Source organism: Microcaecilia unicolor, chromosome 3 (assembly GCF_901765095.1).
Source record: "Microcaecilia unicolor chromosome 3, aMicUni1.1, whole genome shotgun sequence".
Taxonomy (NCBI): Eukaryota; Metazoa; Chordata; class Amphibia; order Gymnophiona; family Siphonopidae; genus Microcaecilia; species Microcaecilia unicolor.
Window position 1 is genome coordinate 107395475 of NC_044033.1, and position 23909 is coordinate 107419383.

Here is a 23909-nt window from a genome sequence, read left to right on the forward strand (position 1 = left end):
ATTAGTTTATTGACTCTGCTGTCCTGGACTGACTAAGAATCCTAGTGGTTTGTGTTTTGGTCTGTGGGTGCTTTTTGGGAACTGTGGGACCCCTGGGATTGTAGCCCCATTGACCTTAGAAACAACTGGGGAAATAACTTGCAGGTGGGAGACTCGCCCAGAGGCAAGTGGGATCCGGCAGGCGGGTGGAAGGGTATACCTGTGTAGAGCACGTGTGCAGGTGGTAGCGGACATGAGCAGTGCTGGGACAGACCCTTTAGGTGGCCACAGGGTTAACCCACCAGGTGGGCTCTAGGCATTTCCTGACAGTTGTTAAGTACAAATTATCAGCGCTGATTGGCTTGTTAATTAAGTCATGTGCGCAATTTGGCCATGCGACTAAATTAGCATGCACAAGTAAGGTGCCACATATAGAATTTGGGGACAAGTGTCTAACAGTACTTGCAGCGCATTTTCTCAGACTAGGAGTGTATGTGTTTCCCTACTGGATGATTGGCTGGTCAAGAGCACATTGCAGGACAGATCGACAGAGTTAATGAGCCTAACTATTCAGATGTTGGAGTTACTAGGGTCCATCATAAACTACCCACCTTCTACCGGTCCAGTGATTGGAGTATATAGGAGCCCTGCTCAACACATTGTAGACATGGGCTTTTCTTCCACAAGCGAGAGCAGAGACCTTTACAACACTGGCCTCACAGGTCCAAAGTAGCAAGCAGGTCACAGCTCAGCAAAAGTTGAGATTGATGGGCCACATGGCCTCATCAGTACGTGTCACTCCCATGACACTGCTCCATTTGAAAACGGCCCAGTAGACACTAGCTTACCAGTGTCCATTCTCATGGATCTTCCTCCACCCCCATCCCGCTCTCTGTTGGAGTTCCTCAGGGATCTGTCCTTAGACCCCTTCTTTTTTCAATATACACCTCTTCCCTGGGCTCGCTGATCTCATCTCATGGTTTCCAATATCATCTTTATGCTGACGACACCCAGCTTTATCTCTCCATACCTGACATCACTGCGGAAACCCAGGCCAAAGTATCGGCCTGCTTATCCGACATTGCTGCCTGGATGTCCAACCGCCACCTGAAACTGAACATGGCCAAGACCGAGCTCATTGTCTTTCCACCCAAACCCACTTCTCCTCTCCCTCCACTCTCTATTTCAGTCGATAACACCCTCATCCTCCCTGTCTCATCTGCCCGCAACCTTGGTGTCATCTTCGACTCCTCCCTCTCCTCTGCCCATATCCAGCAGACAGCCAAGACCTGTCGCTTCTTTCTCTATAACATCAGCAAAATTTGCCCTTTCCTGTCTGAGCACACCACCTGAACTCTCATCCACTCTCTCATTACCTCTCGCCTTGACTACTGCAACTTACTCCTCATTGGCCTCCCACTTAACCATCTATCCCCCCTTCAATCCATTCAGAACTCTGCTGCACGTCTTATCTTCTGCCTAGACCGATATGCTCATATCACCCCTCTCCTCAAGTCACTTCACTGGCTTCCGATCAGGTACCGCATACTTCAAGCTTCTCCTACTAACCTACAAATGCACTCAATCTGCAGCCCCTCACTACCTCTCTACCCTCATCTCCCCTTACGCTCCTATCCATAACCTCCATTCACAGGACAAATCCCTCCTCTCAGTACCCTTCTCCACCACTGCCAACTCCAGACTCCGCCCTTTCTGCCTCACCTCACCCTATGCTTGGAATAAACTCCCTGAGCCCATATTCCAAGCCCCCTCCCTACCCTTCTTCAAATCCTTGCTCAAAGCCCACCTCTTCAATGTCGCTTTCGGCACCTAACCATTGTACCTCTATCCAGGAAATCCAGACTGCCTCAATCTTGATTGACTGCACTTTTTGTCCTTTAGATTGTAAGCTCCTATGAGCAGGGACTGTCCTTCTTTGTTAATTGTACAGCGCTGCGCAACCCTGGTAGTGCTTTAGAAATGTTAAATAGTAGTAGTGGTAGTAGTAGTGGTGGTCTCAGGCTGCTGGGAATCTAGTGAATGTATTCCAGATTCCACCAGAGTTGACTCATGCCCATCTCTGGTGGACAATTTGATCAAATGATCAAATTTGACTGTGGGGCTACCATTCCAAAGTCCACCTCTTCAGAAAGTGCTAACAACGGATGCATCCAACCTGAAACTTGGTCTGCTCAGGAAACAGATCTCCATTTCAACTTCCTTGAGCTGAGGGCCATTTGGAACGCTCTAAAGGCTTTCAGAGATTGGCTGCAGAACCAAATGGTATTCTCATTCAAACAGACAACCAGGTTGCAATGTTCTATGTGAACAAGCAGAGGGGTACAGGATCCTACCCCATGTGTCAGGAAGCAGTGGGGATGTGGCAGTGGGCCCTCCTTCACAAAATGGTCCTCCAAGCCACATACCTACCAGGAAAGGACAATTGCCTGGCAGACAGACTGAGCAGGGTTTTGTAACCGCTCGAGTGGTCTCTCAATATAGGTGTAGCCTGCAAGATCTTCTGAGAATGAGGCACCCCCTTGGTGGATCTTTTTAATGCTCCTCTCAACAACAAAGTCCCCCAGTTCTGTTCCAGGCTCAGACCACATGGCAGACTAGCGTCAGATGCCTTTCACCTACATTGGGGGAAAGGTCTTCTATATGCATATCCTCCAATATCTCTCATAGAGAAGACTTTGCTGAAACTCAAGCAAGACCAGGGAACTATGATCCTAATCGCCCCTTACTGGCCAAGGCAGATCTGGTTTTCTTTTCTTCTGGAGTTGTCCTCCGAAGATCCAGGGGTCCATTCTGCATCCCAACCTCCAATCCTTGGCCCTCACAGCTTGGATGTTGAGAGCGTAGAATTTGAATCATTAGATTTGCCAGAGGGCGACTCTCACATCTTGCTGGCTTCCAGGAAAGTCCCCTATCAAACCTCCAACTATGTCTTGGGACCTCAACATTGTCCTCACCCAGCTGATGAAAGCTCCTTTCGAGCCACTTGATTCCTGTCATCTGAAGTATTTGATCTGGAAAGTTGTGTTTTTTGTGGCGGTCACTTCAGCTCACAGAGCAAGTAGGCTTCAGGCTCTAGTAGCTGATCCCCCTTACACTAAGTATCACCACAGTAGAATAGTTCTCTGCGTGCACCCTAAGATCCTTCCAAAGGTAGTGCCGGAGTTCCATCTTAGTCAATTGTTCTGCCAACATTTTCCCCAAAACCACATGCCCATCCTGGGGTGAGTGTACTATATAGCTTAGATTGCAAGCAAGCCTTAGCCTTCTATCTGCAGTAGACTAAAGCCCATAGACGGTCCACCCTGGTTTTGTTTTGTTTTTTACCCAAATCGGATGGGGGTAGCCATTTGCAAACACACACTTTTGAATTGGCTAGTAGATTTAATCTCCTTTACTTATGCCCAGGCTGGGCTAACTCTAGAGGGTCATGTCAAGGTTCGTAATGTCAGAGCCATGGCTACGTTGGTAGCCCACTTGAGGTCAGCCTCCATAGAGGAGATTTGCATAGCTGCAACGTGGTCATCTGTCCACACTTTCACATCTCATTACTGCCTTGAGCAGGATACCCGACGTGACATCCGGTTTGGTCAGGCAGTCCTGAAGAATTTGTCTAGAATCCAACTCCACCCCCCTAGGTCCAGTTTTCTTTAGTTCCAGGCTGCACCTTCACAACTAGTATGTAAATAGTTTCACGTTAATTGACATTCAGGTTTCGACATTTCAAGCCCCTATTGTCCTAGCATTGTTGTTTTGGATGAGCCTGGTAGCTAGTGATTCCCAGCTGTGAGAATACAACTGGCCTACTTGTCCTTGGAGAAGGCGAAGTTACTCATCTATAGTGGGTGTTCTCTGAGGACAGCAGTCCAAGTATTCTCACATAACCTCCCACCTCCACCTGTATTCTTTAGCTATTTTATATGACTGAGGGACTCACACTCACACATCGGGCAGGAGGGCACTAGCACAAGTGCGGTGGGACACTGCTAGAAAATTCTACATTAATCTCGTTAGTCAGCATTTGCACTGGGCTCCGTCAGATGACGTCAGTCAGCTGTGAAAATACTTGGCCTGCTGTCCTTAGAGAACACCTGCTACAGATGAGTAACTTCACTTTCCTCTTCACTCATGATTTTATAGACTTTTCTCATGTCTTGAGAATATTATGCTACTCTGCCTGTCTGTTCACTGTCAAATACTTAACCAGGTTTTTCTGTATTCTTCTAGCCTGAGGAAAGGCGACTTCTGAAGGAAGTAGGCCCCAAAGGTGAAGGAAGAATCTCAGAAGTGCAACAGCTCCTTGAAGAAGTAAGTCTGAGAGGAAAATCAGGCAGAGATGTGGTAGGAATTGCTTTGTGATCCCACATGCCTGGATATTTTAACACGGGGGCAACAATAAAATGTACATTTAAATTTGTGTTATTAAATAACAATGTAGACCCTAGACTGTCATACTGTAATGATAGAATGTTTTCTAGTTTTTACATGTAAAACTTTTTATTTATGACAAGCATGTATCAATAAACAGTCAAAACACTGCTATTGTCATTTTCATTTTGTTCTTAACTGTCACATACTACCCCCTTTCCCTCTAACCACCCCCTTCCCCCCAAAACTTCCTCTAGACCAAAATTACAACAGTATGTTTTCTAGTTTTTAAAATATAAATATTTTTGTGGTACCCTTCTGTTAGTAACATGGCTCATAGTGAAAGCTTTAATCACTTTTTTTCAAATAGCTTTACAAGTATATTAAGCTGCAGTATTTAATTTACAATGGTACTCAAGCCCCTAAATGTTATGAGCAGAAAAAATGATTTAAAAAATAAACTACTTTTCTTCCAAATATATTTTCTTATTTTATTGCAACAGGACCAACTTGATCTAATTTTGTGTTTTAAAGTTCAGACTTGTATGCTAGTAGCCTTCAAATTCTGAGCCCCACACAATACACTGTATAAGAATAAATCTGAATAATACAGAACCAAATAGCTGTTTTGCAATCTGAGAAAAATGGTGCAGATCAAATTATATAGCTCAGTTTAGCAGACCTGAGGCTTTGAGGCTGAACTGATTTCCAAACCAAGAGGAATATGAAGCATTTTTGTGTATTCCAGGGAGCTGATCCCAACTGCACCAACCATGAAGACCAGCCTGTGTTAACTGTAGCAGTGCTAAACAGACATCATGAAGTGATCCCGGTTCTTGTGCAGAAAGGGGCTGATATTGACCAGCAGTCAGGACCGTAAGTGATAAAAGAAAATCCTTAGCACTCTGGTTAACAAGATCTGCAATGGTTCCTTCCCTCTGTCCCACATTTACATGTGATATAGCTCCTTAATATTTTCCTCACTTTACACCAAATATTTTTATGCAATATTGATAAATGCTCACACAAGTGTTACCTGTATTGCACATTTACTTGTTTTTAATGCGTGTTAGTCGCTGATAGTATTTAACATACATTATTGCTTTAACACTGCTTAGTAAGTAAGCTCCATAATGTTCTAGAAGGAAGCAAAGCAAGCATCAACTAAGAGCCCACACTCATCATTTGGATTTGCAGGCAAATTTGGTGTAACCCTAATAAAATAAATACTTTTCTATTCAAACAAACAAACAATATTGCTTTTAATTTGGTAGATCAAATAAAAATGTTCCTTTGCCTTCTGTCTTTTATTGCTAGGCACAATAATACAGCCCTTCATGAGGCAGCCATGCTGGGAATAGAGGGCAAGAGGTGCGCTGAAGTCTTACTAGGGTAAGATCATCTTGAGCAGACTGGATAGGTCACATGGTCTGTATCTACCATCATTTTTCTCTGTTTCTGTATTTCTATCTAAAACTTCAACTGTACAGTGTGATGCACTCTACATTATTGCAATATATCTATATATTTATCACATAATCTTAAAAAAAAACCCAATATGAGCCTGATGAAAGTCTTTCCTGAGGCAGACATCACCTTTTTCCTTACCATCCCTCCAGATCGGCCTAGACAGATGGGTTATGCACATCTACCAGCAGGTGGGTGGAAACTGAGAACTACAGAATTCTGGTGGAGCGTATAAGTTAGCTGTGCAGTCCTTCCCAGAGTCAGTATTTCTCAGTCTCCCAGCAGGTGGTAGAGGTACAAGCCTCTGCAGTCTCAACTTGTCTGCTAGGCCTGGGGATTCCTAGTCCTGAGGGAGGAAAAGAAAAGTTACTGAGGTCAACAGTGTTTGTAATTTATTCTGGCTCCTAATTTCTGTACGTGTCTCTCAGGGCTCCTTTTTGGCTGCTGCTTAGAGCTGAGGCCCATAGGGGTGTCAGACCCAGTTGGCCGGGTCCCTCTCCCTTCCCGCCCTATACTTCCTGGTTCCTTTTTGTTTCTGGAGGTCCTTTTTATGCCTCAGCCCCTGGTGCTGTCTAGGGGCTTTGAGTGCCTGGAAGGTAAGCCTGTGTTAAAAAAAAAGTAGTGTCTCTGGTTTGGCAGTGCTCCGCGGTCTCTTTTTGTTTTATGTTCAGTTTGGCAGCACTCAGGCTTTGCCTTGCTGGCAGGCGGTTTTTGGTGGTTTACCTGTACTCCCCCCTCCTTCCTACCGCAACTCTTGACTTTGTTTCTAGCTAGTTTTCAGTTCAGCTATAATTCCTTCTATGGAGGCTTTCTCTTCTGAGCCAGTTTTATTCTGAGCTCCGTTTACCTTGGAGGGGCCTTTTTGGCTTTTTGTTTTTCTGAACCAGTATTTCTGCTGTGTTTGTCAAGTTGGGGGTGCCTTTGGGCTTTTTCTTCTGACTCAGTTTATACCTGGGTTTCAGTTGAGTTTGGAAGTGGCTGAGGTCCTGTTAAAATACAATTTAAAATACAATTATAGTTGTTATCCATTTTGTGTTACCTTGTAAACTGTTATATTATGTAAGCCGCATTGCTAATAAGTGGGAAAGCGTGGGGTATAAGTGTTATAAATAAATAAATTTAAAAAAGAGAGAGAGAGAAGTAGAGCAGAGGTACATCTCAGAGGTCTCTGAGTTCCCTCTCTTGCCCCCACCTGGACCATTGAAGCTTCCTTTAGAAAACAGCGTAGTGAGTTTGAAAAAATCAGTTGCCAATATGTTGCAAGATAAACTACACTCTATACAAAGGCATTACTTATTATTATGGCATTTTCAGAGGAGAAAAGACCTTGCAGACCTCTACCGGGTCTGACTGCAAATGCAGTGGCAGCACAGCTGCATCCCTCACTGCTGCAGTGTCAAGGAGTCTACAAACAAGAAAGAAAAGTAAGCTCCTGAGGAGGAAGTGATGTCAGTGCTAGAAGATGGACACATGAATACCTTGCTCCGTCAGAGCTGACTGTAAATTGCACATAATTCCGATCCACCGTGGGTTTTAATCCTCCTCCACTGCACCTAAGCTTGTGCACCGTGATGGCAGCTCGAAAACAACTTGAGAAATACAAGTTTGCGGCAGATTCCCGAGATTGCATGTCAGGGTCTGTGCAGAAGCCGGCTAACTTTCGCGCCAAAATTGCATCGGATTTGGGGTCCGATACAGAGGACCATGTGGAGTTTGCAGAAAACGATGGGGAACTTACAAAGAATGATGTGGCCAGATGGTTCAAACACTGAAAGAGGAAATGTCCGAGGTCAGGAAGACCATCAGCAGTGTTGGGCCTATGGAGAGAGGTACGCGAGTTTGGGAATCGAGTGGAACAGGCCAAGGAGAAACTCGAGGGCGCAGAGGGAGAGTTACAAAAGCTGCATGCTGAGCTTCAAAAACAGAAACAAGAACGGGTGACTTTGCAAGTCGTGCTGGAGGACCTAGAAAAACGGTTCCAGTGTTATAATTTGTGTTTTAAAGGAATCCCAGAGTTGGAACAATATAAAAACTGTGCCCACGTGGTCCAGGAGATATGTACTTTTATATTGACTCCAGTAAATGGGGAAGTGGGGGCTGAGACTGTGGCCACCATTAAGTTGGATAGGGCCCATAGAAGCTTGGAACCCCAACATGAAGATCTCCCAAGGGATGCCTGCTTTCATGATTTTTCGGTGAAGGAAGCAGTGTGGAAGACGGCAAGGTCTCTTGGGGAGATACAGTGGGATAATTGTAAGATCACAAGATCACTATGTTCCAGGATTTGACCAAAGCCACTCTTCAGTGACACAGGGAACTCCGGGACATTACCAAATATTTACAACAGTCTGGACTTCGTTATCGCTGGTTCCGCTATTTCAGATGCAGCCATCTGAGATTTTTGACTGCTTTTGGGTCTGCAGATTGTTATAATTGTCATGGTATTTTCAGAGAGGACTTTGAAAGGTGGCCTTTGATAGACATACGGAATGAATGTTTGTGTGGCTGCAGTGTGTATGAGTATGGATACTGAAACTCCCTCCTTGACCAAAGCGGCAACCACTCTGTTCCCTGATGAAAAACAATGCCCTCCCACCACTCATAGGCCCTCCCTGGTCTAGCATCCTAACCAGGCAGGAGCGATCCCCAGATGCTCCCGCTCTCCCACCTCCGCTCTCAAAATGGCTGTTGAGACCTTCAGTGACAGTCTTGCGAGACTGCTGCTGAAGGTCTCAGCAGCCATTTTAATGGTGGAGATGGCAGGGGCAGATTTCTACGGTCTGTGACCCGAGGATAGTGGTTACTGTATAGTACTGCAAGGGTGCCATGAGAGATCATGGCAGCCATTTTTTACAGGCAAGAGCGAGGGGCCTTTGCTTCTGCACCCAATGCCCCCACTGGACCACCAGGAAGCAAAATGTAGGTCAGGAAGGCCTATCTAGATTACAAGGGGGTTGGGAGTGTGGCGGGGACGTTCGGGGGGGGGGGGGACTTCTATATCGTGTAGGCTGGAGGGAATGGGAGGGATGGAGGGGGCTTTTTCAGGGGGCTAGGAGAGGGATCAGGGGGATCTAGAAATGCAAAAGTAGTCATGTGGGTCCCGGCTGATATTCAGTGCCAGGGCTTGCATAGCTAAGTGGGTGAATTTATGACAGCTTTTGAGCTATCCTATATTTACCCACTTACCTTTTTCAGTCCCGGCACTGAATATTTCCAGCACCCACATAACTGTGGGCTTCTCCCCAGTGCTGCCTCTTATACCACCCCTAACCAGCCCACTTTTAACACGGGCAGTCAGAGGTGATATTCAGCGCAACTGCCCGGTTCAGTGCCAATGGATATTGGCAGTTGGTCAACTCACTTCCATTTAAGTGGGCCAGAGCCTCTCCTGCCTGCTTAAATCACTTTGCATATCTGGCCCTTTATGTCTAGGTCTCTGTAAAGGAGTTTGGTAGCTATAGTAAATTCTGCCTTTCACCAGGTGATGCCACAAGGGCTGTTTACCTTGTAATCAACTTACCCTTTGTGTTTCCCAGTTGCACCCAAAAATCAAAATAACTAGGTTGTTGCAGTTTTTAGCTTTCCTCACAAATGTAAATATCATCCTGCTTGTTAACAGAAAAGCAAAGCTACTTACCTCTAATGGGGATTCTCCATATACAGCAGGTCCACTCTTACTAGACGTCCACTCTTACCTTTGCAGGGAATTACCCCTTTAAGCTAAAAACAGACTGAGAATCAGTCTACAGGGGAGGCTATAGAGGAAGTGTTGTATTCTCAGAAAGACCATAGCTTTCTTTGAGCAAAATAGACCTATGTGTGTTGATATCTTCAAATTATATCACTGTCACGTCTGTGGCCGTGACCACCCTCAACCTTACCTTCTTTCTGGGGGTTAGCAGCTCTGCTGGCTTCAGTCTGTGTTTGTGTTTGTCTTGTCTCTAGTCTCTGTGCTGATTGCTTCACTAGACCTCACCTGCGTGGGCTATGCCTCTCTAGGGAGCCAGCATCTAAGATGGCTGCCACCGGCTCTAGGCCAGCTTCCAAGATGGCTCCTGCTTGTCTTTCCTGTGGGCTCACTTCCTATGTGTGTCAAGCCTCTCTTTGGGGTCAGTGTACTTCCTGCTGCTGGTGACTCATCAGTGAGAGCCTTCATAAGGAAGGGCTGTGCTTGCAGTCAGGGCCTTTGCATGAAGTGTTATGCTCTTAGGCCAGGTCAGGTTAGTAAGTGTCTGCTGCACTACTACTTAGCATCTCTCTGGGTTCCAGCCCAGTTCCTTTCTGTGTCTCTGTTGTCCTTCCATGGGGGTCTTCCCTGCCACTCTCTGTCTGTGGACTGCGGGTCCTTCCTGGCTTACCCTGTGTTTGGGGTGAAGCCTCTGCTCCAGGCTTACCCTGTGTTGGGGTGAAGCCTTTGTTCCTGGCTTACCCTGGGTTGGGGTGAAGCCTTTGTCCGGGTTTGTTCTCTGTCTGTATGCGAAGCTTCAGCCTTTGTGGGTTCCCCAGGCAGTGTGTGGAACGGCTGTGGCGTCAGACCCTTGGCCTGTTCTTCCTGGTTACTCTGTATGCTGTGCTGCCTGCCCAAGACCCTTGGCCTGTTATTCCTGGTTTGCTCTCTTTACCCTGAATCCTGCCTTGCCTTGTCTGTGTGCCTACCCTGCTTGTATATCCTGAGTGTATATCCTGAATCCTGTCTCTGTCTAGCTAGTGTGTATTGCCAGGGCGTGGTCCCTGTTTCCTGCTGCTTCCTAGCTAGAGGGTTTACCCTGTGGGTATTCCCGGATCCCCGTTCTGCCTAGTGTGTTGCTGCCCTAGTCCTTGCTCCTGCTAGCTTCTGTACGCCTTGTGTTCCTTGGTCTGTCTTCTGGGTCTTGCTAGTGGCTGTGCAGCAGCACACTGTCTGAGTCTAGTTCCGTGCCCTGTCGCCCTCGTGTATCCCAGACCCAGGGTGGGTCCTCTGGATCTTCAGTTTCCTGCCTTATCCTGCAAGTCCTGCCGCCGCCTGCACTTCGGAGCTCAACTCCGGAGGAACGGTGGCTAGGTGCAGGTGAAGCTGTTCCTGTCTCATCTGTCCTAGTTGCCTGCCTTGTACTACTCCAGTCCAGAGTTCCAGTACTGCTCTTCTGTGTTTCCAGTCCCGAGGTGGTCTTGCCTGCCGCTGCCGCTCCTTGGCAGTGGCCCAAGGACTCACGAACTCCAGTCCTGCCTCGAGGACCTGACAGAATGCCAAGGCCCTCGAGAACGCGACAATCACCCACAGTTGCATCTGATTGATCCTGCTGTCTACAGAGAACTTCGCTTTCCAGTTCTTTCAGTCAGACCCAGCCTCCCTTGGAATCTGAAAGGTCACTAGTATTAAAAAAAAACAGACAGTTATGCTTAGAATTTAAAGGATCAGTAAGGATACATTTTGGGGGCAGGGAGTGGTGTTTTTTAAATCTGAGCAACTGCTTTAACTGTTTGATTGTGGAAACAAGGAACTGACAGCTTAAGACTCAAATATTTCTAGATGCTGAAGCTTAAAAGGCTGCAACAAAGAGGTTCCTATATTTATTAGAGCAGAGACAGCAGACAGTGCCATGGCAGCAAAGATAATATGCAGTGGCACTGCCAGATTAAATGCCACTGAATATTAGCAGCCAGTCAGCTCAGCATGGTTTATCCAGGGAGGAGCCTCTCCTACCCGGTTAAGCACTTTTGAATATCTAGCCCATATTCTCTTTTTATTTGAAAAGGGCAGAAGGCAAGAACAAGGAAAATAGTGTCAAAAATGTCAATTTTAGGTTTTAATAGGAAAGCTTTATTTTGTGCTCATTTGGCAAAGTGGGGAAAAAACAAAACTGAGGAGTTAAGACTGCTACGTGTGGGAAAAGTTATGCATGCTCAGATGTTTACACTAAGTTCTCAGCTCTGGGAGAGTAGTTCCATACTGGCACCATTGGATGACATCACTGACTTGTGTGCCTGACTCAATCCTACTTATTGACAGAAAATAGGAGACAGTACTGATTGATAAAGAACCAGATCTCTTTGTCATCTCTAGCCTAAACAAATTAAACACTCTGGTGTGCTGGTATTTTAATTACTTGGGAAAGACTGCAAGAAAAACAAGTTTGATCTGTTAAGACACTGACAGTTCCTAAACAATCTTTTTAGGCGTACTTGGGGAGAACGTGGGATTGACGCATTTCAATGTATCCCCTTTTGACTTGAAACTGTATTCATTTCTGTGAACTTTTGTGATTGATGTAAGCATAGGCGTAGTTTGGGGGGCAAGGGGGGCATTGCCCCCTCAAACGCAGGGCTGGCACAACCCGGCTGCAGGCAGCTCTCGGTTTCCCCCTGCCCGCCCTCAGTTCCCCGACAGCCCTCCTCTCTGTTCCTGCTGCCCTGCATTTAATCCTTTTATTTTAAGTCGCAATGGCGGCAGTGAAAAAAAAAACCAGCACAGCAGGCTCGCCTCCAGCCTTTCCCTTCCCTCTGTGTCCTGCCCTCACGGAAACAGGAAATCCATCATCAGAGGAAGGCGGGACACTGAGAGGGAAGGGAAAGGCTGGAGGCGAGCCTGTTGTGCTGTTTTTTTTAACTGCCGCTGCTGCGACTTAAAATAAAAAGTTTAAACGCAGGGCGGCAGGAACAGAGAGGAGGGCTATCGGGGAGCTGAGGGCAGGCAGGTGGGGCTGGGTTGGAACTCAAACTCGGGGACTGAAAAGGGGGGACTGAGGCAAGTCACTGGACATGGATGGGAGAGGTGGATAGGGAGCAAAGGAGAATCATTGGACATGGATAGGGGAGGGAAGAGGATAAATCACTGGACATGGATGGGAGGAGAGGGCAGGAGAGAGGAAAAATCGCTGGACATGGAGGGGAGGGGCACAAGAGAATCGCTGGACATGAATGGGAGGGGAGGGCAGGGGAGAGAAGAGAAATCACGACATGGAGGGGAGGGCAAGGGAGAGAGGAGAATTGCTGGATATGGATGGAGGAGAGGGCAGGGGAGAATGGAGAGTTGCTGTACATGAATGGATGGTGGGAAGGGAAGTCAGGAAGGAGATGCACATGGATGGAAGGGAGGGAAGAGAGGAGAAATGCTGGACATGTATGGAGTGGAGGGCAGGAAAGAGAGGAGAAATGTTGGACAAGGATGGAGGGAAGGAAAAACAAAGGAGATGCACATGGATAGAGGGGAAGGGAGACAGGAGAAATGCTGGACATGGGTGGAGGGGAGGGAAGACAGAGGAAGTAGATGCACATGGATGGAATGGAGGGGAGTGAGGAGAAATTTTGGATATGGATGGAGGAGAAACTGCTGAATTTAAGGGCTAGATTGGAACATTTTGAGGGCAGATGCTGCAACTGGAGAAAGAATAGGGATAGGGCTACAAATGGTAGACAGGACACATAAGGACACAGGAGGATGGTGGACATGGTGAGAGAAAAAATATCAAATAGAAAGAAGACACTGCATAAAACAGAAGACACTAGGACCAAAGCGAATAGAAAAACTAAATGCTCAGACAACAAAGGTGGAAAAAAAGTATTTTATTCAGAATTTATTAATTGGAATATGTCAGCTTTTGGAAATGCCATACAATGTGGGGAAATCTACCTGGTTTGCAATCCCTATGTATAATGTAGGAATATTAATAAATGTTTTTTGGGAGGACCTCAGTTTGGGTATTAAGCAAAACAGTTTCTTCTAATGTTGCTTAAGTGACCCCAGCTCGCCACTGGTCCGCTTAATTTTACGTAATTTAGAATTATTTATAGCATTTTTTATTAAATCTTATCTTCAAGCTTGCTTAAATCAGTAGTAAAGTACTTAGCTTTTTCCGCAAGGATAGTGTTGGCTTCAGAGGGTTTTTGGTCCAACACCAATCATGTTTTGCCATCAAGCGGCTTTATCAAGGATACCCCCATCTTATGAACAGTATATTAACATGCCGACTGATCTAGGTCTATATGACAGCGAAACATGATTCATGTTGGACCAAAAACCCTCTGAAGCCGACACTATCCTTGCGGAAAAAGCTAAGTACTTTACTACTGATTTAAGCAAGCTTAAAGATAAAATTTAATAAAAAATGCTGTAAAGAATTCTAAATTACGTAAAATTAAGTGGTCCAGTGACGAGCCGGGGTCACTTAAGCATCATTAGAAGAAATTGTATTGCTTAATACCCAAACTGAGGTCCCAAAAAAACATTTATTAATATTCCTACATTCTACATAGGGATTGCAAACCAGGTAGATTTCCCCACATTGTATGGAATATCCTTTTTATCTGTCTGAAAAACTATGTCTGTACTATAGATAAGCTTTTGGAAATGTGCATCTGTGATATTTTGCATGAAAGTTTCAATTTCTCTAGTATTGCTGCATGCCGAGTCTGACTTCTTGAGGTAACTCTCCAGTTCAGTATTTTGCCTTCATATTTTTTTATTTCTAGTTCCTTGTGTCATATCTGTTGTGTCATGTGTTTTTCATGTGTGATCAATGTGCAGTATTCTGCTAGTGTGTAGTATTTGCAGCCCTTTTTGTTCTGTTTTTTTTCACTAGGTAGTGTATTGGTGTTTTAGAGTCCAGTATAATTACAGTGCTGCTTTTCCATGCATAAGATTGTAGCTCGTCCTGATCTTAGAATTAGTGCTGTTATGGTTTTGTAAGTGTGTTTTTGCACAAGTTTGTGTATAGTGTTTTGTAGTGGAGAGATTGTGTGTTGGCCTTACTGAGGTGGCACAGGCAGCTCCTTGTGACTCTGGGCAAGTCACTTAACCCTCCATTGCCCCATGTAAGCCGCATTGAGCCTGCCGTAAGTGGGAAAGCGCAGGGTACAAATGTAACAAAAATAAATAAATCATGACACACTACCTCTTGAAGGATCTACATATAGAGCCTATGCATTTCTAAGGTCAACACTGGCATGGTATGGGAAAGGGGGTGGGGAAATAGTACTGGAGAGGAAGAAGGAGTGCTGGGTAAGGAGGAAACAAGGAAGCAAGAAAGAGCTGTCACGTCTGTGGTCGTGACCCTTCAGACTCGCCTTATTTCCGGCGGTCAGCTTCTGAGCTGGCTTCTGTCTGTTCTTCCTGAGTTAGTTCTGTCTCTGTCTCTGTGTGCTGGCTGCTTCCAGCATGGCTCTGATTATACCACTCTACTGCACCTGTGTGTGTTAAGCCTCTCTGTGCTTCAGTATGCTTTCTGCCTGTGTTTTGGTTTGTGTTCCTCTTGCCCTCTGGTGGCCAGCCCTGGTGGCTGCGTTGGATTGTCTGTGTGCTGTTTCCCGTTCCAGTCTTCAGCCCAGTCCAGTCCGGATCTTCCGGCCTGCTAGACTTGCTTGGCTTATTTGAGCACGCACAGCACCCGTAGCTGCCTGGTGATTGCTGCAGCTGAATCTCAGCTGCTGCTGGGCTTATTAGCCATTTGGAAACTCTCTTCTTTGCCTTTGCATTGCCTAAGGCCCTGGTATGTTGGGGTGCTGGTGCACTTCTGCCTAGTCCAGTTTATAGCCTGTAATTCTTGCCTGATTCTAGTTTAGTCTTTGTGTAGCTTCTTGTACTGTAGTGCTTGTTTCCCAGTCTTGTTTCTTGTTTGTATGTCTTTGTCTAGTTCTAGGTTGTCTGTGTTTCTTGTTCAGTGGCTGCCTGGCAGCTTTCAGTTCTGTCTCTTATCTATCAGTGTTTGTTCCCTGTTTCAGTGGCTGCTTGAAGCTTTCAGTTCTGTCCCTTGTCTGTCTGAGAGTCCTAGTATAGTATTCTGCCTAGCCTCCCTGTGTGTTCTAGTCCCTATGTGTATCCTGCTGGTGTCCAGTTCCGGCCCTGTCCGGCAAGTCCTGCCGGCCACCTGCACCCAGGGGCTCAACTCCTGGGGAAGGGTGGCCAAGTGCAGGTGAAGTCCAGCTGTCCCTGTCAGAGTTCTGTCTTATCCCTTTGTGGGGTGGTTTTGCCTGCCACTGCTGCTCCTCGGCTGTGGCCCAAGGGCTCACGATCCTAGTTCCTGCTTTGGAAAGCCTGACAGAGCTGGCTTTTTAGGGAATAACCATAATGAATATGTATGATATATGCAAATGAATATGCTAACATGTTCCGCCCCCCCCCCCCCCCCCCCCCCAAAAATGAAACAGTCAAACTAATGCCCATGGATGTAAGGCACATTTTGTTCCTTTTACAGCTATTGTCTTAAATCTGTATTTCTTCCTCCTTCGTTGGTTATCAAAAGATGGAAAATAATTTAATTCCTCACACTTTGTTTACAGATGCAATGCAAGCATTAAGAAGAAGAATGACAAAGGACTGACAGCATATGACTTCGCCCTGAAGACTGGAAATGACAAAGTTGTCTCACTCTTTGCTGCTAAGCTTGGTCAAGGCATGCTGGACAAAATTGCCAAGCCCAAATCTGTCAGCCTCAGTGTCTTCTGACTGACTGTAATTTCCAAAGCTCAAATGTTTGTATCAGCTCTATGCTTCCATGAGAAATAGAATGTGTGCCTGTATACTCCTTTTCAGATTATATTCTAGAGATTGTAATTCATGCCTGCTAATTGATTGGCCAATAGTTTACTCCTATTCAAAAATTAGCCTAACTTCTGGAATTTTTATGTACAGTGGGGGAAATAAGTATTTGATCCCTTGCTGATTTTGTAAGTTTGCCCACTGACAAAGACATGAGCAGCCCATAATTGAAGGGTAGGTTATTGGTAACAGTGAGAGATAGCACATCACAAATTAAATCCGGAAAATCACATTGTGGAAAGTATATGAATTTATTTGCATTCTGCAGAGGGAAATAAGTATTTGATCCCCCACCAACCAGTAAGAGATCTGGCCCCTACAGACCAGGTAGATGCTCCAAATCAACTCGTTACCTGCATGACAGACAGCTGTCGGCAATGGTCACCTGTATGAAAGACACCTGTCCACAGACTCAGTGAATCAGTCAGACTCTAACCTCTACAAAATGGCCAAGAGCAAGGAGCTGTCAAAGGATGTCAGGGACAAGATCATACACCTGCACAAGGCTGGAATGGGCTACAAAACCATCAGTAAGACGCTGGGCGAGAAGGAGACAACTGTTGGTGCCATAGTAAGAAAATGGAAGAAGTACAAAATGACTGTCAATCGACAAAGATCTGGGGCTCCACGCAAAATCTCACCTCGTGGGGTATCCTTGATCATGAGGAAGGTTAGAAATCAGCCTACAACTACAAGGGGGGAACTTGTCAATGATCTCAAGGCAGCTGGGACCACTGTCACCACGAAAACCATTGGTAACACATTACGACATAACGGATTGCAATCCTGCAGTGCCCGCAAGGTCCCCCTGCTCCGGAAGGCACATGTGACGGCCCGTCTGAAGTTTGCCAGTGAACACCTGGATGATGCCGAGAGTGATTGGGAGAAGGTGCTGTGGTCAGATGAGACCAAAATTGAGCTCTTTGGCATGAACTCAACTCGCCGTGTTTGGAGGAAGAGAAATGCTGCCTATGACCCAAAGAACACCGTCCCCACTGTCAAGCATGGAGGTGGAAATGTTATGTTTTGGGGGTGTTTCTCTGCTAAGGGCACAGGACTACTTCACCGCATCAATGGGAGAATGGATGGGGCCATGTACCGTACAATTCTGAGTGACAACCTCCTTCCCTCCGCCAGGGCCTTAAAAATGGGTCGTGGCTGGGTCTTCCAGCACGACAATGACCCAAAACATACAGCCAAGGCAACAAAGGAGTGGCTCAGGAAGAAGCACATTAGGGTCATGGAGTGGCCTAGCCAGTCACCAGACCTTAATCCCATTGAAAACTTATGGAGGGAGCTGAAGCTGCGAGTTGCCAAGCAACAGCCCAGAACTCTTAATGATTTAGAGATGATCTGCAAAGAGGAGTGGACCAAAATTCCTCCTGACATGTGTGCAAACCTCATCATCAACTACAGAAGACGTCTGACCGCTGTGCTTGCCAACAAGGGTTTTGCCACCAAGTATTAGGTCTTGTTTGCCAGAGGGATTAAATACTTATTTCCCTCTGCAGAATGCAAATAAATTCATATACTTTCCACAATGTGATTTTCCGGATTTAATTTGTGATGTGCTATCTCTCACTGTTACCAATAACCTACCCTTCAATTATGGGCTGCTCATGTCTTTGTCAGTGGGCAAACTTACAAAATCAGCAAGGGATCAAATACTTATTTCCCCCACTGTATAACTAGATCTGGGCGATTTGTACTTTCATGGATTGTCAGTTTTCACTGTTAAACCTTTTTTTTCAAATTCTTTCAATATAGTGCAATAAATCAGTGTACAGTTTTTCTTTATCATATATTTAAATGGGATAGGTTGTGAAAAGAGTAGTACTTTAGGAAACCAATTGCTTTCCTAGCCTGCATAAGAGTAATAGGGTTGATATTCAAAGGGGGTTAAAGGGGACAGGAGACTCTTTTACCTGCTCAAACCCTGCTCTATGAACTGTCCACAGATATTCAGCAGCACTTAACCACACAGTCCTGCTGCATATGGACTGTGAGTGCCACAGTACCGTCTTGTTAGTGGATGGAATCAGCAATCCTGTCTTTGTCCAGTTAGCTATGTGGATTCTGGAGCTAAATGTCAGGCAGCACCCATATAACTTTCAGGCCCACAGCTGGCCCAGCATTGAATATCTGGACCAGAATAAGCCCAGGGGGTTAGGGGCTTCCAAATGCCAGATGAAATTTAATATGGACAAATGCAAAGTGATACACATGGGGAAGAATAACCAAAATCATAGTTACCTGATGCTAGGGCCCAACTTGGAGGTCAGCACCCAAGAAAAAGATCTAGGTGTCATTGTAGACAATACGCTGAAATCTTCTGCCCAGTGTGTGGCGGCAGCCATAAAAGCAAACAGGATGCTAGGAATTATTAGGAAAGGGATGGTAGATAAGACCAAGAATAATATAATGCCTCTGTATCACTCCATGGTGCAACCTCACCTTGAGTATTGCATTCAGTTCTGGTTGCCATATCTCAAAAAAGATATAGCGGAATTAGAAAAGGTTCAAAGAAGAGTGACCAAAATGATAGCTAAAGAGGTTAGGGACTTCAGCTTGGAAAAGACGTGGCTGAGGTGAGATATGATTGAAGTCTATAAAATCCTGAGTGGTATAGAATGAGTAGAAGTGAATCGATTTTTTTACTCTTTCAAAAAGTAGAAAGACTAGGGGACACTCAATGAAGTTACATGGAAATACTTTTAAAACAAATAGAAGGAAATATTTTTTTCACTCAACAAATAGTTAAGCTGTGGAACTTGTTGCCAAATGATGTGGTAACAGTGGTTAGTGTATCTGGATTAAAAAAAGGTTTGAACAAGTTCCTGGAGGAAAGGTCCATAGTCTGCTAATGAGACAGACATGGGTGAAGCCACTGCTTGCCATGGGATTGGTAGCATGGAATGTTGCTACTATTTGGGTTTCTGTCAGGTACATGTGACCTGGTTTGGCCACTGTTGGAAACAGGATACTGGGCTAGATGGACCATTGGTTTGACCCAGTATAAAAAAAGAAAAGAAAAAAAAACACCCGCTGAGTGCACTGGACTGAATATTACCCCTAGTGTTCATAAACAGTGAAGAGTGTAATTATCAAAGGGCTTTGCACTAAAACCAGCCATTTTCTCAAATTCGTAGTAAAAAAAAAAAAAGAAGTCCAGTAGAAACATACAGTTGTCACTAAGCAGCAGTACCAGATAAATAGCAGCACTGAATTTATTTTTCTGGGACTTGAGTCCCAGTAAAGTAACTACTAGCTAAAAAATGTCAGCACATTAAGTACAGTTACATTTCATATACAAAGCAGCATGGGAAATATATTTACATATAGGACATTTACATCAAAGGAAACAATCTTCTGAACTGCATTGCTCAAACAACTTTTCTGTCATTCCAGCATTAAGAGAAAAATGACCCCAGAATCTCATGTTTTAGGGTTGTGCCAAGTTCCTGGCAACAGCTGGGACTGCAGAGAACAGTGAAGTGAAACAGGGAACTCCCTACCAAAGTGGTATTCATTCCCAGTCCTTGAGGGCACAAATGGATCAGGTTTTCAGGATATCCCTAATGAATAGATTTGCAAGTAATGCAGGCAGCTATATTTCAGGCATATTTATTTAGTGCTCAGAAAATATAGTGTGACCAAAACCAAATTCAACAGTCACTGTTATCTGTCATATTTATAGAACTGATATTTGATATAACCTGAGTTTTTGTGAATGATAAATTATATTATTTGCCTCCGGATTAAGTGTTTTTTTTTGGAGATTTATGTATATAAGCTAGATAATGAGCTTCCCAAACTCATATAGTGATTAAAAAGGAGAAAATCACTCAGAAACCTATCGGATTAAAAATCCTAGATTACAACGGGTACAGATTTTTACCATTGATTAGTTTCTATCATAGGGACATAGGCGCCCGGTATAAGAGGCTTGGACAGGCTAAGCCTCCCCTGCTGTGCTCTGAGAGGTTTAAATTGTTGATTTACCTCCATCCTCACAGCAGGAGCTGCAGTGAAAGCCCTCTAGCCTTGTGTAACCAATTTTAGAAATTGGTTTATGATTTGTTTACCTTACTGCTGGGAGAGCAGGGGGAGGGGGAGGTTGGCTGGGTTGCCAGGGAGATATTTAACGAGGATGACTTCCTGACCTGCACTGAGAACAGATAGCAGCAGAATCGGACAACCAGACAACAAAGGTAGAAAAGATCATTTTATTTTCATTATAGTGTCTGGAATATGTCCACTTTGAGAATCAGGTGCTCAACATTAAAAGTTTATATTAATTTACTTATTTATGGCATTTTATCCCACATTAAACATGAATTAGGGTGTTTTGTGGCTCTACATGAGAATTGTGATGATATGATCCCTTGTTTCATATTGTTGACGGTCTGCGTTTTCCGTATGGGTGGTATACTGGTGTATTAGGTTCTGCCCAGTGTAGTAATAATGGTACAGTAAGGTTCTGAGTGTGTTTTTGCACAAAGTTGTGCATAGTGTTTTGCAGTTGAGCGATTGTGCTTAGAATGTGCTTTGAGCAACCACTTTATTCTTTGGCATATGATACATATCTAATATCTAAATTTAATAAAAGGTATTAATTGTGATTTATTTTTATTTATTTATTTTTTTCTGTGTTATCAGACAATTATGGATTTAAGCTCCACCCCTGGCCCCACCCCTAACCCCACCCCCTTTAGCCTCCCCAAACAGTTGGGCCACCGACCGCCTATGCATAGGGATTAAAACTCCTTATTTTTTGCTTTTTTAAGCAATTTCGTTTTTAAAGTGCTTTAACTAAATTCAAAAGTGCAAACATTTATGTGCAAATCAATGTTGAAGAGCTGAATATATAAAGAACAGCACTTAGCTTATGTTCGACAGGGCCGCCGTTTCACCCATATTTGGTTTGTTCAGGAACATGTGCTGCATATTTCGACTTTTACATATTTTCAATTAATTGAACTTCAAACAAACTTCTATTCAAAAGCTTGTATAGATTTACCTTATTGTTACACTAGTTTCTACTGCACCTTTTGCATAGATATATATATAGCCCAAGGTTTTGTTTTTGAGTATTAGGCATATTTATTTGGAATATCCTGAAAACCTGGCCCATTTGCGGCCCTCGGACTGAAAGTGAATACCACTGGCTTACTATCACACTTCTCTCTCTTGTGGTCATGGAAGAGCATAAGAATTGCCATACAGGGTCAGACCAATGATTTATCAAGTCCAGTATCCTTTTTTCTAACAATTGCCAATTCAGTCACAAGTACCTGGCAGGATCTCAAAAGGTAGCAAGATTCCATGCTACTTACTTCCAGGGATTATAAGTAGCTTTTCTAGATTTACTGTAATATCAATCTGTTGACTTTTTTCCTCCATGAATTTGCCCAAATCTGTATTAAACTCTGCTATGCTAACTGCATATACCCCATCCTCCAGCAACAAATTCCAAAGCTTAACTATGGACATGTAACTTTGTAAATCTAAGTGCTTTGAAAATATGACTCCACGTGCTCTGAATGTACTGCTTTGTAACTTTAAAAGTAAACAACTGATTTGCCTTTAACCATTCCACTCCACTCAGGATTTTATAGACCTGTATCAAATCTCCCCTCAGCCATCTCTTCTCCAAGCTGACAAGCCCCAACCTCTTTAGCCTTTCTTCATTGGAAAAGTGTTCCATTCTCTCTGTTATTTTGGTTGCCCTTTTCTGTACCTTTTCTAATTCCAATATATCTGTTTTGAGATGCAGTGACCAGAATAGCACACAGTACTTAAGATGTGGTCAAACCATAAGAGCAGTAGACGTGATATTATTCTTTTATTCTCCGAGGACAAGCAGGCTGCTTGTTCTCACTGATGGGTGACGTCCGCGGCAGCCCCTCCAATCGGAATCTTCACTAGCAAAAGCCTTTGCTAGCCCTCGCGCGCCGATGCGCACCGCGCATGCGCGGCCGTCTTCCCGCCCGAAACCGGCTTGATCCGGCCAGTCTTCTTTTCTCCGCGCTCGGTACGGTTGTGTTTTACCGTTCGTGCCCCGGAAAGTCGACCTCGCGCGTCGTTTTTCGACATTTTTCTGTGAGAAATCCAGAAATCTTTTGGATTAGCACTTTCGTTTTTCCTTCCTCTACTTCGAGTGTTTTCGCCCCGTTAAGTTTTCTTTCGTCATCGGGGTAGGCCTTACTTAGGCCCCGGTCGAAATTTCCCTTTTTTCTGTGCCAAATTTCGCCATTTCGTCTTTCGATTTCGCCGGCATGATTTTTCCGCCCATGACATCGAAGCCTTCCAGCGGCTTCAAGAAGTGCACCCAGTGCGCCCGGGTAATCTCGCTCACTGACAGGCACGCGTCGTGTCTTCAGTGTCTGGGGGCTGGGCACCGCCCTCAGGCCTGTAGTCTGTGTTCCCTTTTGCAAAGGCGGACTCAGGTAGCGAGGTTAGCCCAGTGGAACATTTTGTTCTCGGGCACTTCGTCGGCATCGGCACCGGGGGTATCGAGTGCATCGACTTCTTCAGCGTCCAGACCTTCAACCTCGGCGGCCAGTGCATCGAGTGCATCGAGGCATCGGCCCTCTGCATCGGCGCCGAGACATCGGATAGCTGCATCGACGTCGGTGGTACCGGGACCTCGTCTGCTGATGTCGTCGGACGGTGGTGCTTCGTCTGGAGTGCAGGTGAGGGCTGTCCATTCCCCTGCTGTGAAGGCGGTGAGCCTTCGGGTGGGTCTCCCCCTACCCTGAGGGCTCCTGCGGTACAGCCCCCCCGAGACCGACCCTCTTCGGTCTCGGCCCCGAGGAAGCGACGGCTGGATTCTACGTCCTCCTCGTCGGTACCGGGAAGCTCCGGTGACATGCTTCGTCCCAAGAAGTCGAAGAAGCACCGTCACCGGTCCCCTTCCCATGTCGGTACCGAGAGCTCTGGGTCGCCGAAGGAGTCGGCACCCAGCAGGCATCGGCGCCGAGAGGACCGCTCACCCTCTGTTCAGGAGGTGTCGATGCGTTCCACTCTGGACAGCCCGGAACAGCCTCCACGCCCGGAACAGGTTCTGACGTCGACGCCTGCATCGACCTCCATGCCTTTCTCTGCAGCCGCTCTGAACGAGAGCCTCTGGGCCGTCCTCCCAGAGATTCTGGGAGAGCTGTTGCGCCCTACCCCTCCGGTACCGGCGGTGCTTGCGCCACCGGTACCGTCGAGCGTGGCGCCGGCTGGCCCATCGCCCGAGGTGAGGTCTCCGGCGTCGGTGCCGCGTGCGGTGCCAGCTGCCGTCGCCTCCCAGGAAGGCTTCCCGACTACGTCGGCGGAGGGAGCTTCGCCGATGCGGGCGAGGGAGTCTACCTCTCGACGCCCCCATCGTGGACGTGGCTCCACAGAGTCGAGTCGGGCACGGTTGCAGACACAGGTCCGTGAACTTGTGTCTGACACCGAGGGTGAGGCCTCATGGGAAGAGGAAGAAGACCCCAGATATTTCTCTGACGAGGAGTCTGAGGGTCTTCCTTCCGATCCCACTCCCTCTCCTGAAAGACAGCTTTCTCCTCCTGAGAGT

At 45.7% G+C, this 23909-nt stretch overlaps 1 protein-coding gene across 3 annotated transcripts in view; it reads left to right on the plus strand.

Annotated features, from left to right (window-relative positions):
• Positions 1–16429, plus strand: part of DZANK1 (double zinc ribbon and ankyrin repeat domains 1) — a 179695-nt gene extending 163266 nt beyond the window's left edge. For all 3 annotated transcript variants that reach the window (XM_030196241.1, XM_030196243.1, XM_030196242.1), the window contains 4 exons: positions 4225–4305; positions 5114–5241; positions 5683–5757; positions 16087–16429. In XM_030196241.1, coding sequence (XP_030052101.1) covers positions 4225–4305; positions 5114–5241; positions 5683–5757; positions 16087–16252 — 450 coding nt within the window. In that variant the 3' untranslated portion in view covers positions 16253–16429. The remainder of the gene's footprint in view (positions 1–4224; positions 4306–5113; positions 5242–5682; positions 5758–16086) is intronic.
• The last annotated feature ends 7480 nt before the right edge of the window (positions 16430–23909 follow it).